The sequence below is a fragment of the Colias philodice genome, chromosome 19 (assembly GCF_061535455.1).
Source record: "Colias philodice isolate Cphi_HAF_F1 chromosome 19, ilColPhil1 Martin Lab GWU primary, whole genome shotgun sequence".
Lineage (NCBI taxonomy): Eukaryota > Metazoa > Arthropoda > Insecta > Lepidoptera > Pieridae > Colias > Colias philodice.
The window spans coordinates 9,018,760-9,036,149 of NC_143104.1; the positions used below are offsets into that span (position 1 = coordinate 9,018,760).

Genomic DNA, 17,390 nt, shown 5'->3' on the forward strand with positions numbered 1-17,390 from the left:
TGATTTTTTTGTAGTTGTCACTAACTATATTTATGGGAAAAAGGTGTGACGCAGAATATATACATCCTCTTTAGAGTACAGAAATAATGTTTATCAGCGTTAGTGAACGGGTGGAAAGACTTTATCATGGAGATTAACATAAATAACAATTTTCTGATACAGATATATACATAGCAAACTTCTTATTATTTAAAACATAAAAGGCGCGAAAATTGTGTGATCAATGAGTTACGCTCAGAGACCTAAAACACTCAATAGCGAAAAAATTGCTCAGGGTGAAAAAGAGCCACAACGCGAAATTCGTGTTGTGGCTCTTTTAATGTAACTCCCACTCGTTTTGAGCTATTTTTTCGCTCAACAACCGTTTTTGGTCACTACTTTTTCATGTTAAAACCTTTGAAAGGATTTTTATTATATTCTGAAATGGATGATAATATCTTATGTTATCCTGGGACATAGCTACAACATACCTATGTCCGATATTATAAGTTATTTGCCTTTGCCCGTGGTTTCGTTAACCTACATCTAGAATACAATGTATTACCTAATACCTTCTCATTTGCTATACTTATTATCTAAATGAATAAGTAAAAAACAAAACACAGTGTTCAAGACGGCAATAATGTTCACCTATCGACAGGGGACCCTTATTTCCGTACCACTAATTTGCCGCTGATATATTTGCAACGTTCGATGCTATTTAGTCAGCGTGGGTGACGAGCATTTGTACTATGTCAGTGGGTATCGGTCAGTATCACAGTCAGTGTAACATTGCCGTTGATTGTGTGGACACTGGCCTGTAACAGTAGTAAATATATTTGTACGCATGGCGCACGCGCGTACGGCCGCTGTGGTTTGCATTTGCGCTCTCGTCGTTATCGTTGTTAGCGACCCTGCGTTGGCGCCAAATAAGAAAATGGAAACGAAAGGTAGGAAAAATTAAATATGTACCTAAGGTCTGAAGTAAGAAGTATTTAATTTTCTATTCACTTTATGTTTCGAATCTGTGTCACAAATAAATAATACGCATCAATAGTAAATCAGGTAGTAATCTACAGCTCTAACAAAAAGCAATTAAAACAGAAATCATTTCGATGGCCAGTTTTAATGAACATGCTAGGTCATAAAATATTTTTTGTTGAATCGTGTGTGTGTTAATTATTAGTCCTTAAATTTAAATTCTTTGATTATTCTTGGTCAATTATTGATTACCTATGTAACTACCTATGTTATGAATTCAACATACAGAATTTTCAGTGTGACTTTTAGCAGAGCTTTTTCATCTTCTAATGTGTCATACTAAACCAGCTTTCTAATTCTACTTAATATTACCTATGATATTACTAATATAGTATTATATTATACCTATGTGCTTAACTATATCTAGATAACAAATTATATACGTACCCACTTAAAATTTCCTCGTGAATAGCCCATTAATGTAAATAGAATAAAAATCAACTCAGTAGTTATCGCAAACAGACAGACGAAGTGGAGGAAGGAGGAATAATATTATGTGGTGGATTTTGTACAATTTTCATATTTTTAACGGGGAGCCCCATGAATCATTTAGGAAATCAGATGACAGGCTCACAGGGCTCCTCGTTATCCTTCCTGTGTAAATAAAAATAAATGCATCGCGACAACGAAATTGGTTGCTAAGTGATTGTTGATTTGCGGCAACTTTGATCGCATAAACTGACCTACATTACCTAATACTGCACTTATCACTCCCAGCTCCTAAGTAGGGTTACCAGATTAAAGGAATGTGGCAATTTTAACTCGATTTGTTCATCTTTATAGGTGTAGAGACTAGAGATAAAGATATAAACTTATAAAACAATTCGAAAAAGTTAAAATAACAGCAGTCTTTATTGACGGTGTTAAGTAGGTACCTACCTGAATTATATAATTTTACAATTCAGTCAGACAGTCTAGCTAGTCAATAAGTATTCTGCAGTTGTTGCAATAATAAACGATGTGATTAATCTAAAATATTTATATTAGACCCTCGACCCTCCAGACCAGTGCTATCCTTACTAATACATATTATAAAGCGAAAATGTGTATGTTCATCTTTCATCCACGTCGCAACGAAGTTAATTCATGACATCATTTTTGTGCCTGGAAACAGTTTAGAGGCTTTATAGTGATATAGGCTACTGTAGCCGCAATAAAACATCTCAATCCCATGAGGTCCATTATCATACGCACAATCATACGCATCACTCCGAAATAAAGAAAATTCCGATAGAGGGCACTATATTTAAAATGTGATTTGACCACGCGGGTGAAGCCCCGGCCGCGGTCCAAGCATAAGCTTTGTAAGAAGCATAAGACTCTATTACCCATAAAAAATTTAGTATCATCTAATTCACATATCTACTGTGTGTATTCAAATTTTTGGCGATAAATCATTCTTATGAAAATAGGCAGAGACGGCGACTTTGTTTTATAAATAGTAAGTAGGTAGTGAAGAATAAACACATTTTTATAATTCTTAATTCCTATCATTCGGTAGCCCTACTCCCAAGTGGGACGGATGCTAAGTATCTCACCCTATTTTTGACCGATCTTCAATCATATACCTTTGCCGTTACGGCCGCAGTTGATAGTGACCCCATTGTTTATTTAACTCTTGTGACATATCGAACTATAAATGCTTTATCGATATGGATTTTGCTTTAGTTTTCTTGCTATGGGACCGAAATTTTGTTTGGAAATTATTCAAATAATAATAGATACCTTCGGACAGTACCTATCTAATTATTACGATTGGTAATAATCTAATGGACCAAATATCTAAACAAATTTAACCAATGATCGCGTATCTGAATAATAAATTCCGTCTACTTGTAGAGATATAAATTAACTAATATATTATAGATACCTAAAGGAAATTGGTTCCATAATTATTCTTATCAGTATTTTATAGTAAGTACCTACCTTCTTATAAATCGCACGCTTATTATATCAACCTCCAGACACAATAATCTCGTAGTGTTCCAGAGATACATTATTATCTACTTAAAGTCGAGGGGATGTTCTCTTATTTTACTTTTTTACGTTCTCTTGATGTGGTGACTAGCCACAGAACATAAAGCTTCTTGAAATCCGCATCAAAAAATTGATTAAAAACCAGAATAATATGATGTACTTATTTGGTTAAAATGAAATATTTCAGTATATTTTATATCAGTTATCTTCTTATTCAAATTGAATTAGGTAGTGCGATTCATGATTGATGATATAGTTACCTAGTTACGCAATTGCGACATGACCGGATTCGTGAAGAGCAATATTATGATGTGTAGGTCAGGGAATACAAATATTATACAACACTAAATAATAAAGCAAAAATTCTATTTTTTTTCATTTTTTTACACAAGGATTTAACATATTTTCGTGGTTGTATCTTAGATAATGTATCTAGTACAGAAAAGCATTACCATTACACTAGTTGACTAGTAACGACAAATGTCTAGTCTACAGTGTCTATTAGAAACTAAAATCAACTCTTTCATATTATTATGAGTTATTAGTGCATTGGTATATTTTAAGATTGTGCATACTTCGTAGATGCAGGAAGTGCGCCTAATTATATGTAAAAATATTATTAACACATATTAACGATTGTATTTCATTATATTACAATGTAACATAGATGATAGAAATACCTACATTGTAATAGATTGTTACGTACTAGATTTTATGTGTATTGGAAATTGGTCTTAAGTGAAAAATTTACACCTACGTCTTTGAACCGGGAAGTGTCAGCAAATGGAGCAATTGTACACACATATTAATTTGGAATGCAGAATTTATGTTGACATTTATTGCAAATTTATGACTATTTTGTTTGTCTGTGAGGCTATGAATAGAACTAAGAACCCCCTATCAATAAAAAAAAATTGACACATGGATTTAAAAAAATGCATTGAAATAAAAATGAAATCTATTCCAATTATCTATTCACTTTGATCTATCCCAGTATGATATTATCATATATTGGCCAGATGGATAAAATACATCTCCTTTCAAAGGAAACTGCTAAAAATATGTTCGATTAAAAAAAATATGCCCTTTGAACTCCCAGATAACGCGGAACTCCTAGGGTCCTATAAAGTAAATTGGTCCAATGGAAAAATGTATATAAACTATCATTACCAATGACATAATGGTCATGACATTGGAAGTGACTTCCTACCTTGAACCCGGAAGGTTCGATACGGTCATTCCCTTCCTTATTGTCAACGCATTTCTGGACTATACATATTGTTATATCATCGTATTGAAGCTTCAAGCTCGCCTGTTGGTCTTGAATATATGAGTCATCTTGATATTGAGTACATGTATACCGATGTTTTCCAAACATAATATAGGTACTTATATTAGAGCTAGCGTTGGAACTAAGATGATGACCTTCATATAGACGTTGCTGTTACCAAATACCAGTTTTTTTTATAAGTAGGACAACTTAAAGGAGAACCTACCTATCGTATCTACATTTGACACAAAAATTTTAAGTCTTCAATCACTAAAAATGATCCTTTACCTAATGTTTAAAAAAACCTATGAAACTAAGAATAACGATGTCCATAAAAGTACCTGTGAAATTCCAAATTCTTATTTAAGTCTATGGTAACAATTATTTATTTCGACTTTAATTTACCAAAAATACTATATAATCCAGTCTGTAGGTATTTATGCTCTACAAAAGGTGGCGTAGAAAATGTTTTGAAACGATATTGTTTAGGTATGAAAGGTTAATAAAAATCCAAGTTTTCGACCTTGACGGACCCAGGCGCTAGCCGCCATTTTGAATTAAAGGTGCTAAAATTAGGTATATTTTAAATAACTTCTCAATTGTTTACTAAATAACAAAAGTGTCTATGAGGGGTTCAAAGAAGACAAAATTACCTACATTTTTTGCATACATGATTATTCTGTAAGTCTTAAAGGTAAAAAGTTACAAGCGACGGAAATAATAATATTTACAGAAATCATATAATTTTAATTTTGTTTAAAAATTGTACAGCTATCATTTTTTAATTCTCTTTGATGGCCCGGGCTGGTTAATGGTGGCTTCTTCATTATCGTCGCTGAAATTTTCTGTTTCATTGTCTATATTTTTAGTTTCCAACCATGAAATTTCGTCGTCATGACCAGAAGAAATCGAAGGCGCTGGAGCACGCTTTCTAGTAACTTTGTACAGAGGGGACATGGATAAGGAATCTTTAGTTATCAATAAAAAGTAAATTTAAACTTGCTTCTTTGCCGCCATCAAAGGACGCTGCATTGTATCATGCGTTTAGGTCTTAGGACATACCACCAAGTCCAAAAATGGTATGGAATTGAAAAAATCCAGAAGAGTGGGGCTGGAGATATGACAATAGGCTCACTCCAATAACAACGACAGAGAAAGCAGCACCTCAGATGCTTTTAAGTGTAATTTCTTGCCACTGTAAAAAAGGATGCAGCAAATCATGTAGTTGCAGAAAAGCTGGATTAAAATGCTCTATTGTTTGTGGATTCTGTAGTGGTCGGCTGTGTGAAAATGCAGTAGAGATTCAGATAGATAACGAAGACTGTGATGACGACGAAATTTCATGGTTGGAAACTAAAAATACAGACAATGAAACAGAAAATTTCAGCGACGATAATGAAGAAGCCACCATTGACCAGCCCGGGCCATCAAAAAGAATTAAAAAATGATGGCTGCACAATTTTTAAACAAAATTAAAATTATATGATTTCTGTAAATATTATTATTTCCGTCGCTTGTAACTTTTTACCTTTAAGACTTACAGAATAATCATGTATGCAAAAAATGTAGGTAATTTTGTCTTCTTTGAACCCCTCATAGACACTTTTGTGATTTAGTAAACAATTGAGAAGTTATTTAAAATATACCTAATTTTAGCACCTTTAATTCAAGATGGCGGCTAGCGCCTGGGTCCGTCAAGGTCGAAAACTTGGATTTTTATTAACCTTTCTTACCTAAACAATATTGTTTCAAAACATTTTCTACGCCACCTTTTGTAGAGCAGAGGCTTTTACATTTCCCCACAGACTGGACTAATACGAACAAAGATACCATTAAAACAGCCTAACTATATAACTACACATATTTTAACAGTAGGTGCTATAATTACCTATTAATGTTTTTATTTTTTACAGAACGAAAGACAATACAAGAAAAACCTATTATCATACGACGAGTGCCAAGTGCCTATTTTTATCCATTCAGTTTGTGGCCTTTACCAAAATATTCTGTTGGAGGTAATTTTTGAATTATTTTATAGCGAAAATTAAAAACAAAAAAATTAAAAAACTTAAACATAACCAATGATAATTAGATTTCAGCATAAATAATAGCGCTTTAGTGAGTAAAATCCTTTTACAAAATTCGTATTCAGTGTGTTACAGAAAGCAAATCGAATTAGAATTTGAAAATAACCTATTTTTTACGACGATGCTAAAATATTTGTACAATTAGAAACTTGCAACACATAGAGAACGCGCCACGAAAGAAGTCCCACGGCAAAGGCCTGAACTAAATTTGACATGTTGGTCATATTGTAGAAAGAGGTAATGAGTTTTCCCGCTCTGTATTTTGAACCCTATGGATAAAAATTGGGCTATAATTAAACGAATGATTGCATTGAAATACTTAAATGTTCATTGATTACTAACACTTCACACACATCCATAAACCAGGTTCTAAGAAAGTGATAAAAATCTTTAGTGGTAATAGATTATTTAATGTTTTAAATCTCGATAATTATTTCGACATTCCAGCATAAGACAAGTAAGTAAACATCTATCAGAATCAATGAACTTTTTACTCTTAATTAGGTAAGTTTAGATTAAATTTCGCATTTCCCAACGCTGGGATATTTGAATTAAATAATACTGGCAACATTTTTTTAGGCGTAAACAGCGCCGCATCTAGGAGACTTCTTTTATGGTGCATTCTTTACATTAAAATATGTCAATGTAGATTAAAGACTGGATACTTAACTCGAGACTTAACTGGATAAAATAATCTGTAATAAATTTAAATATGAAAGTTATGCTTTTTAAAATTTCAGAAAATGAAGAATTCGAAAGTTACCATGTTAGAAGTATAAAAAATGTCCAAGTAAGACAAAATAAAAGATAGAAAGTGATGTAAAATATTTTATGAAGACACAGGAGATAATATTGTAACAAAATTACGACCTTTTTATATTAACGTAATTAAAATTGTGGTTAGACGGCCCACACTTTAATATTTATCTCATTTATAAGATTTTTAATAATAAATGCTCTTACTTTTTTAATCTATCTTTTATTTAATCAAGTTACGAATATGTACTTCGTTATTACAACAAAGTACTAAATTCATCAACAAATCTCAAATAGGATCAAAATGTGTAAGTATCCAAGGCACATTCAGAATTTAAAAAGCTTTAATATAGTTCCTCTTTTTGCCTCTGGACTGAAAAGGCGCTATGTTACATTTCCTCCTTTTCCTTTATTGAAAATGGGCGGGAATCATTCTGTACGAATATTGATTACGCATGCGCTTTGTATTCGTATTGCCATGGTATTGCGTACAAAATTGAATTCTTTTAACTAGGTACCTACTTGAAAAAGCTGCGAGTTTTTATCATCCACTTTTGGGTTTTGTAAACACTTATAATTATAAAAAATAAATACGTGCCAATATGAAGTTGGGTTTTATATGGTTGATATTTCAATATGTGCATAACTGTATGGGTAAGTAATTTTCCTTTATACAACACTACAATACCAGAATATTTATAATTATTTTGATTGATAAATTTTTAGTAAAAAGAAACAACACCAATATTTCTTTTTCATTCAGTTCTTACCGCTAATTGCAAAGTTTTATTTACTAGCTGTTAATAAAATTGAATAATCTTTCAGGCGTGAAACTTCTGGAAGCAAATCCAGACGTAAAACGACTATATGACGATCTTCTAAGCAATTACAATCGGCTAATTCGACCTGTGACTAATGTGACTGATATACTGACCGTAAGACTTGGCCTAAAATTGTCTCAGTTGATGGAAGTCAATCTGAAAAACCAGGTCATGACTACAAACTTGTGGGTGGAGCAGGTAATTGATTGTTTATTGCAAAAAATATCTGCGACCCACTGTTTTAGCATATAATGGTATAACTATAACATTGGTATTAGAACTAAGTGCTTTTTTCTATATCAAGTATCAATAGTATTTTATTAGTTGTATAGCAAGTCATAAAAGAAGGCAAAAGAAAGTAATAACTATTCTGTTGAGTCAATCAAAATAATCTGCAACAATTTAAAAGTCTATTTTACTACAGAGATTTTCTTTAACAGGTAGCAACCTAAGTAGAATAAAGAAACTTACTTAATTATATTTCAGAAATGGTTTGACTATAAACTACAATGGAATCCAGATGATTATGGAGGTGTAGAGATGCTGTATGTACCATCAGAACATATTTGGTTACCAGATATTGTTCTTTACAATAATTGGGATGGAAATTATGAGGTAATTATTATGTGTTGTATAATCCATACTAATATTATAAATGCGAAAGTAACTCTGTCTGTCTGTCTGTTACTCAATCACGCCTAAACTACTGAACCAATTTGCATGAAATTTGGTATGGAGATATTTTGATACCCGAGAAAGGACATAGGCTACTTTTATTGCGAAATATGTACCACGGGCGAAGCCGGGGCGGACCACTAGTGTATATATAATGCAGGCAACATACAAAATAAAACAGTAGTTTTATGGGAACACAGCTATAATTATTTTATTAAGAAATACTTGTTCACAATATATTTTTACAATTAAATACATAAAAGAATATAGAATATAAATTATCTTAATTGAATTTATATTTTAAAGTCGACATGGCAGCTTTTAAATCAAAAAATTAAAACAGAATGTGTAAGAAATATCTATAATAACATGGTTGATAAATATTTTTAGTCATCATTACATTGAAATAAATAATTGATTCTATACATAAACTATTAATAAATCTATTCCAGGTGACGCTAATGACAAAAGCAACATTGAAATACACAGGGGAAGTGAATTGGAAGCCGCCAGCTATTTACAAGTCGTCCTGTGAAATTAATGTGGAATATTTCCCATTTGATGAACAAACTTGTTTTATGAAGTTTGGCTCTTGGACATACAATGGAGCTCAGGTTAATAATTTTAATATTTGTAATAGGTAATTTTATGGTTTATTTTAATTCTGTTTGATACAAGATTTGTATTTATGTAAAGTATTCTTTGAAGCTATTTTTTCTGAACTACTAGCAATTAGGATACAGCCACTTAATATGAAATTAATCATAGTCTCATCAATTATAATAAAACAAAGAAATTCTTCACAAATTTAGGAGTTTTAGAAAATAGTGTTTTTGTTAAATATTATTGTTAATATTGAAAATATATGTGGTAACTAACTAGTATGAACAAAAAATATAAAAATTATAATATTATTTACCTTTTATTCCTTCCAGGTGGATCTAAAACACATGGACCAATCAGCAGGTAGTAGCCTGGTCCATGTGGGTATTGATCTCAGCGAGTTCTATCTATCTGTAGAGTGGGATATCTTGGAAGTGCCCGCTACTAGGAACGAGGAGTATTATCCTTGCTGCCCGGAGCCTTTTTCTGGTGGGTTTGTGAATATCTTGTGGTTTAATAGGGTTTATTGATCTCAGCGAGTTCTACCTGTCTGTTGAGTGGGATATATTGGAAGTGCCCGCTACTAGGAACGAGGAGTATTATCCTTGCTGCCCGGAGCCTTTTTCTGGTGGGTTTGTGAATATCTTGTGGTTTAATAGGGTTTATTGATCTCAGCGAGTTCTATCTATCTGTAGAGTGGGATATCTTGGAAGTGCCCGCTACGAGGAACGAGGAGTATTATCCTTGTTGCCCGGAGCCTTTTTCTGGTGGGTGACATTTTGAATATCTTGTGGTTTAATAGGGTTTATTGATCTCAGCGAATTCTATCTATCTGTTGAGTGGGATATATTGGAAGTGCCCGCTACTAGGAACGAGGAGTATTATCCTTGCTGCCCGGAGCCTTTTTCTGGTGGGTTTGTGAATATCTTGTAGTTGAATTAAAGAATGAAATGCAATCAATGAATGAATTTAACAATTGAGCTCACAATTAGATAGTGGGATATCTTGGAAGTGCCCGCTACTAGGAACGAGGAGTATTATCCTTGCTGCCCGGAGCCTTTCTCTGGTGGGTTTGTGAAAATCTTGTAGTTGAATTAAATAAATGAATGAAATGCTTGGAATTAATGAATGAATTTAACAATTGAGCTCACAAATAGATACAGTCTTCCATGTCTCAATAATGATCTTATATGGTTGTTATGCATATTCTGGATGAAATATTTTTTATTTAAAATTGTAACATTTTTCAAACTTGATATTATTTTTGTAGCAAATCTATTCATATAATATGTCAAGAGGCAATTTTTATTTGATAAAATTTAATTTGTATTTGGTAAAGAAATTATATTTTAAGGTTTATCTTATGCAGTCATAGTAGTAGATTTTTTATATAACCTATTTGTTTAGTTTTACATGTTAAGTGACCTAGAAGTTATATTAAAATGTGTATTCCAGTTTATGTAACAAATTGTTGCTGCTGCTTTTAAATAATCATAAAATTCATTCAAGTTGATTTAAATTCGGCCCCATATTTTTTATTTTCAAGCTATAGCGTAGCTTCTATCGCGGGCCTTGAGCGCGGAGACCGAATCGAGAAATTCCGTAACGAAAAAACCTCACGCTCCCCACGGGGACGGGCGCGGAGGTGTGGCTTGAAGGCATAGCATGCAATAGCTTTACCGCGACAGTCCCCGAGTGCCACACGTCTTTTTTCTAATATTTCTTATTTGTTCCAGACATAACATTCAAACTAACAATGCGTCGTAAGACCCTCTTCTATACCGTGAACTTGATCATACCATGTGTTGGTTTGACGTTCCTCACTGTACTAGTTTTCTATCTACCCTCGGATTCTGGAGAAAAGGTATGTTTTTGTATTTTTTGATGTTGTGTTGTGGACAGTGGAAGTAATATCGCAGGTGCTAATGGACTGGTGATTTAAACAACTTTAGATGTCAAATTTTATAAAGATTAAATGATTTTGATTAGCCCAAAATAAAAAAAAAGAAATTGGTTTTGAACATAGTTTTGAATATAATCAACGTTCAATTGCGATTTTTAATTCTTCTGTTAAGAATGAAATATTTAGATTTTTTTATTTTGTAAGTTGAGAAAGATTTTTGATAATTATTTGTGAAAAAAATTAAGCACTATGGAAAATGGAAATATTGGAATTTTAGTTCCTAACTTACTTTTAAATAATTCTGATAGTGGAATATTTGGAGATAATTCAAAATAATATTAATATTAAAAAGCTTCAAAGACTTATATAGTTACATGCTGGCCGATTAAGGAAAGCTGGCATCTTCACAGTCTCACACATATGCAATTTTACTATACAGTATGTTCAAAAATTAATGCGACTCTAGTTTAATTATTGTAGACTTGAATTGTAAAATGAGTGCGTTGTAGATAAATATAATTATGAAAGCTCTCATAATTTATATGTAAAATTACAATTTAAAAGTAACTCAATCTTAATACTATTAACTAAATAGTCTGTGCTAATAGTATGGGTACCTAATATTATGTGTGTGAAAATGTCCTGAAATATTTATTTATTTTATTTATTTCACTCAACCTATTATGTTTTATTTAAAGTTTTTTCATGTAGGTATTCTATAATAATATAAGCGTATTTTATGTAAGTTATGGTGACCTTATTTATTTATCCGTATCATGTATCCACAAATTATATTTAATATATTATTATTAATTCTATCTAACATGCAAGCGGCTGACAATCTGGATGTCGGAAGGGTGTCACTGAAAATCAGTGCTGAGGCGTTATGCCTCAGGTATCCTGAGTGGCATCCTTTTTTGGCGCACGCAACCTCACATATTTTGATGGTTATTTTGTTATTATTTTGTTTTACTTTACTTAAATTTTTTTTTTCTTCTTATTTTTTTTTTTTTAACTTTGTACTTTGTAATGTTTATTATATACTTGTGAGCTGTGTGTTTTGAAATAAATGATTTCTTTCTTTCTTTCTTTCTTTCTTTCAATCGATGAACTTAATTATTTATTCTCATAATCAATTGTAATATAGTATTGATAATCATTCAATTATCAAATAATAATTAAATTTCATGTCATATTCAAAATAACGATATAAACAATACAAATAACACGTGCGCTCACTCACAAGAAACAATACAAGTGAAACCCTAGCACGTAAGAGATAAGGCTACATTACAATAAAAGCTGTATTGTTCAGCTATGTATGAAAATTTTAACTTACGGCGTTTACATTTTGTTTACAAAACTTATTAAAATGATTACATAATTAATTAACCTAGGTAAAGTAAAAAAATATTCTTATCCGCGTGCCGCGAAGTATCTCGTCGAATATAGTTAGTAGTAGATATACCTAACGTCTTTGTTTAAATTACATCACCCTGTATTTATAAACAATTGCAACATAAAAACAATAATTGTCCCCTTCACCCTCATAAGCTAGTCTGCGCGCGAGAGAGACAGACAGACTTTTCTTGATGCGTATGCAGTATGACGTCACGCCGCGCGCGTCTTCACAGACACTACACATGTGCAATTTTTAAATGTGTTGACGTTCCAGCTCTTCTTAATCGGCCAATAATAATAAATACCAAAAGGTTTTATATTGAATGACCCGATTTGGTCCCTCAAGTACCTGCCATATTAATTCCACTGCATAAGTATATAGCCGTCACGACAGTGTATTGTATTAATTGTAAATAAAAGACACCAAATATTCAATTTTTAACATATTCAGAATATAAATTAAAGTTATCCATTATTCAACTTAGGGAAAATAGTTCATATGATTTGAGATTTCGAATTATACCATTATAACCTAGTAAAGATTCTGCTATTAACTTCAATTTTAGGATATTTTATATATTATTAATAATTAACAAAGAAATTATTTAAGATGAGAAGTAGAAAATAATAGATAGAAGAAAGTATTTTATTAGGAACTTACGCCCTCTGGTGTATGTTTAGATGTAGCATAGAAATAACCCAACTATAATTTCCTATGATATTTCCTCAGAGATGCTACTATATTCAGACATTTATTTTTTTGATTAATTTTGATAAACTCAGCTTTCTATACATTGCATAAAACCAACAAAATATTTGAGTTTTAATTGGCCTATTATATTTAAAAACTTGTTAGCCAATATAAGCACTCTTATAAAATAGATGCAAAGTATTAAAGTTATACGAATAAGTGACTTATTTTATCATAGACCTGTCTAGACCACAGGTTATGCCATTTTCTCTTTCAAAGTGTCTACGAAAGACGTCGAAATTACGACGGCTTTTGAATCTATACTAATATTCTATAGGTACTAATTCCGTCTTCCCGCTTATCCTATTTTGGTAGGCAACCTCTGTTATGGTCGTCTATGGGCGACGCAATCTGCTTACCACCAGGCAGTGCGTCTACTCGTTGGCCTTCCTATAACATAAAAAAGACGTGTGGCACTCGGGGACTGCCGCGGTAAAGCTATTGCATGCTATGCCTTCAAGCCACACCTCCGCGCCCGTCCCCGTGGGGAGCGTGAGGTTTTTTCGTTACGGAATTTCTCGATTCGGTCCTCGCGCTCAAGGCCCGCGATAGAAGCTATGCAATAGCTTAAAAAAATAATAATATTATCCATGACAAGTGATTGTAATTTTAAAACTTTAGTATATTATTTCAAAATAAGTAAAAATTACGTAAAGCTAGTGTTAATTTTCGTAATAGTTTAAATGTAGTAGCATCTCATATTTTGGTGTCTTTTAACCCATATGTAAAGGCGAGCATGCTCATTTCCATTTCCTAAGACCGTCCATCTTCCATACTCTTCCGTGTAATAGTCTTCATTAGTTAGATGTGTGGTTGTGATAGTATCATTCTGCTTAACTATTGTCTTTCCAGTCGTTTTTATTAATATTATGAACAATTGGAAATTTATTGTTTTTTTTTTCAAAAAATTGTTTGCTAATGTTTGGGTTGTGTATGTAAATATTGGATAATTGGTACAGTAATTAGATTAAATTATAATATTTATATCAGTAGTAATTATTAGAACTTAATAGATGAGTGAAATATTATATAATAGTATGTATAAACTATAAACAGTAAAGTATCTCATTTAACGAATTGTAAACTATAAAAATAAAGTTTAATATACAATTTTATATCCTAGTTTTAGACTAGCAGTTAACATGTAATTAAAGTATATTTAACTGTCTTTAACAATTTACCTTAAATTATTTAATTACCTATTGAAACCTTAAGATGCTCCTTGATGTATTATTTTTCTTAATACTTATATATAGCAAATTATCTATTATATCGTATATTATATTATTATAATTGGCTGTTAATTTTTTGTTCCAAATAATTTCCAGCATGGTATCTAATTATTTGTTGTCTTAATTAATTTATATGATTTATTTGGAGCATCTGTTTTTTCTTTAACTAGGTGGTGGAAAGACAATACGATTAATGAATTAATTACGGATTTAAATTTTAATGCATTATTCTGATGTTTTGAGCAGTTCCATGAGTTGACAAAATATTTTATTAAAAGCTATAAATTTCACTTAAAAGGTACAATCTGCAAAACAAGAGTAAAAAAAATAGATAAATGAGCTTTATTTTAATCAGCAACTTTTTTTTCTGTTTTAATTTCTTTGCGTATTGTACCTTGTTGTTCCTACTTTCTATCTGTATAACCTGATCTCTGTGATTTACAATGAGTAGGAAAAATCCGTATTAGAACGTTAGATTTTGAAGATATGCCTAAAAAATAATATAACTAAACTAATCAAAAGTATATAACTAAAAGGAATATTTCAATAACAGTATTCACAAAATCTGAGGCATACTTATAAGTTGCGTTCAATCCGCAACAACTATCGTCATAAATGCCACTTCCAATTAAATAAATGTATAAAAATTACTCCTAGCCATTAGTTATATCATTAAATAAACCTTAGGATGTGGATTTGAATACCATTAAAAGATCGATTTTTTATACTTTTTCAAAATACAAAAAATATAAGTAAATAAATGCAATAGTCACTGGGAACGGCTCAAAACATGTTTACGTACGTACCAGCGGCAATACAAACACTTCTCTCCCGTAGATATCGCTCTGCATCTCCATCCTGGTGTCCCTCACAGTGTTCTTCCTCGGTCTGGCCGAGATCATCCCGCCAACATCCCTGGCGATCCCTTTGCTCGGGAAGTATCTGCTATTCACTATGATCCTCGTGTCCCTCAGCGTGTGGGTCACTGTGTGCATTGTTAACGTGCATTTCAGGTAATTCGACTTCGATGGCCGAGCTAGGGCTGCCAATGCTTTTAGAGTGAGGTTATTCGAATTGGCAACCAGGTTGTCTGGAAGAGATCGCTGTCTGAACGATAAGACCGCCTGTTGTGCTCTTCTATCAATTATTGTATTGTGTCCTTACTTGTACTCTCTGTGGTGCGCAATAAAGTATTTTTGTTTGTTTGTTTGGCAACCCTAGCTCGACGGAGACGCGAGTCTCGGCGGTAGGGATAGCGGCGCTGCACACAAATGACTAGAATCCGCCCAAACCGCAAGGTGCGGGCGTTCACAGGTAATGTTTTGTCGTAGATATCGTTAAGCATCTCGATACTCGTCTCGTTGACGGTGTTCTTCCTCCTATTGGCCGAGATCATACCACCGACTTCCCTCGCTATACCGCTCTTGGGGAAGTATTTGCTGTTCACCATGATCCTGGTGTCCCTCAGCGTCTGGATGACTGTATTGGTACTTAACGTGCACTTCAGGTAAGTTCGTATTAGTAGATAGAACTTTTTTAACACGAACTTTTTATATTGACCAGTTTACAGTACTAGTTTAAGACGCACTTGTGTGAAATGCGAATTTTTTTCATGATATTGCAATTTTACAGGATTTTCATAATTAGTTCCGTGTCTATGATTAGTTCGAAACGTAAGCATCGTCTATTGTGATCTAAAAATATCCTTTGAATAGATCACATGGATGATATAGTTGTTTTGCAAAGTTCGATCATAGTAATCAATATATTATATAAGCACTGTTTTATTCGATTTGCCAATATTTTTGGATTCGTCACGTCGACGTATTAAAATACACATAGAAAAATCATTTGCACAAACACATGGACTATGAAGCGATCTCTAACCGAATAGCTAGACGAACATTACGCATTGATTCCATTCGTTACTAAAGACCACAAATAATGCAACTAAAATACCGAACGTAATTTCTCCAGCACAGAATGTATCAGTACAAAGGCTTGCTACATAAATCTTACCCTATTGTACCATTGGTATGCGATAACTCGACAAAAGCATATAAATTATTACTCGCACCATGAGAGAATCGTTTATTGAATGCATGTGTTATGTTTATATTAATATGAGCTTCTGCACTTGCATTTGGTGCACTTCCATTTTCGGTTTTACTATCGTGATGAAAGGAAGTGAGTTCTTTTATCAATTTTATACTACGGAGTATTCGTTTTAATATTTCTATCGCAATACCTAGTTTTATAGGAAAATAAAATTTTCAATACGAAGAGAGCGATATACGTTTATACATCGCGTTACTACGTTAACTAAGTTAATATTTACTCGAGAGGATCAAAATACAAAATGAAAACAACAGATTCAATTACAACTGTAGTTTGCTGTTGAAATGTAAAACGAGTTTATCGAATAGAATTTTCTAATTGAAAACCTACGAATCGTTTTGTTATGGGGAAAAAAATCTGCATTTGAAACGTCTAAAAATTCAATAACACCCTATATTCAGTTTTCTGTATAGAATTCAAAACAAATCCCGTTTGGCGTTGAAAATAAAAATTAATGAAGTACATAAATTCGTGTAGTTGTACGCGGCTATGCAAATTGCTGCATAAATTCTAACGTCCGCTGTTATTTTCATTTAGTTTGATTCTATCTGTGAGTGCTATTGTATTTGCAGTATTTAATTGTCGATTTACTTATTGAGTACTGTTTGGTACATCACAGAAGAATTATCCTTAGCTAATTAATTTCAATATCTAATTTAAAATAATAATCAACACGCTGTTGAATAATAACACTAAAATTTAATCAAATAATTTGATACATTACGCTATAAAAGCTATTAATAAGAGGCTTTATACACAACAAGAGAACCCAGTAA

At 32.4% G+C, this 17,390-nt stretch overlaps 1 protein-coding gene and 1 long non-coding RNA gene across 2 annotated transcripts in view; both read left to right on the forward strand.

Annotated features, from left to right (window-relative positions):
• The first annotated feature begins 744 nt into the window (after positions 1–744).
• LOC149480104 (uncharacterized) lies at positions 745–7,325 on the forward strand. Its single transcript, XR_016317173.1, has 3 exons — positions 745–929; positions 6,181–6,282; positions 7,095–7,325. It is a non-coding gene; the product is annotated as an uncharacterized LOC149480104 (long non-coding RNA).
• A 223-nt stretch (positions 7,326–7,548) lies between these two features.
• The window catches only part of nAChRbeta2 (nicotinic acetylcholine receptor beta2), a 36,976-nt gene continuing 27,134 nt past the window's right edge, over positions 7,549–17,390 (forward strand). Inside the window, exons 1-7 of the mRNA XM_089707317.1 lie at positions 7,549–7,764; positions 7,936–8,129; positions 8,418–8,546; positions 9,059–9,220; positions 9,542–9,698; positions 10,946–11,073; positions 15,334–15,509. Coding sequence (XP_089563443.1) covers positions 7,713–7,764; positions 7,936–8,129; positions 8,418–8,546; positions 9,059–9,220; positions 9,542–9,698; positions 10,946–11,073; positions 15,334–15,509 — 998 coding nt within the window. The 5' untranslated portion in view covers positions 7,549–7,712. The remainder of the gene's footprint in view (positions 7,765–7,935; positions 8,130–8,417; positions 8,547–9,058; positions 9,221–9,541; positions 9,699–10,945; positions 11,074–15,333; positions 15,510–17,390) is intronic.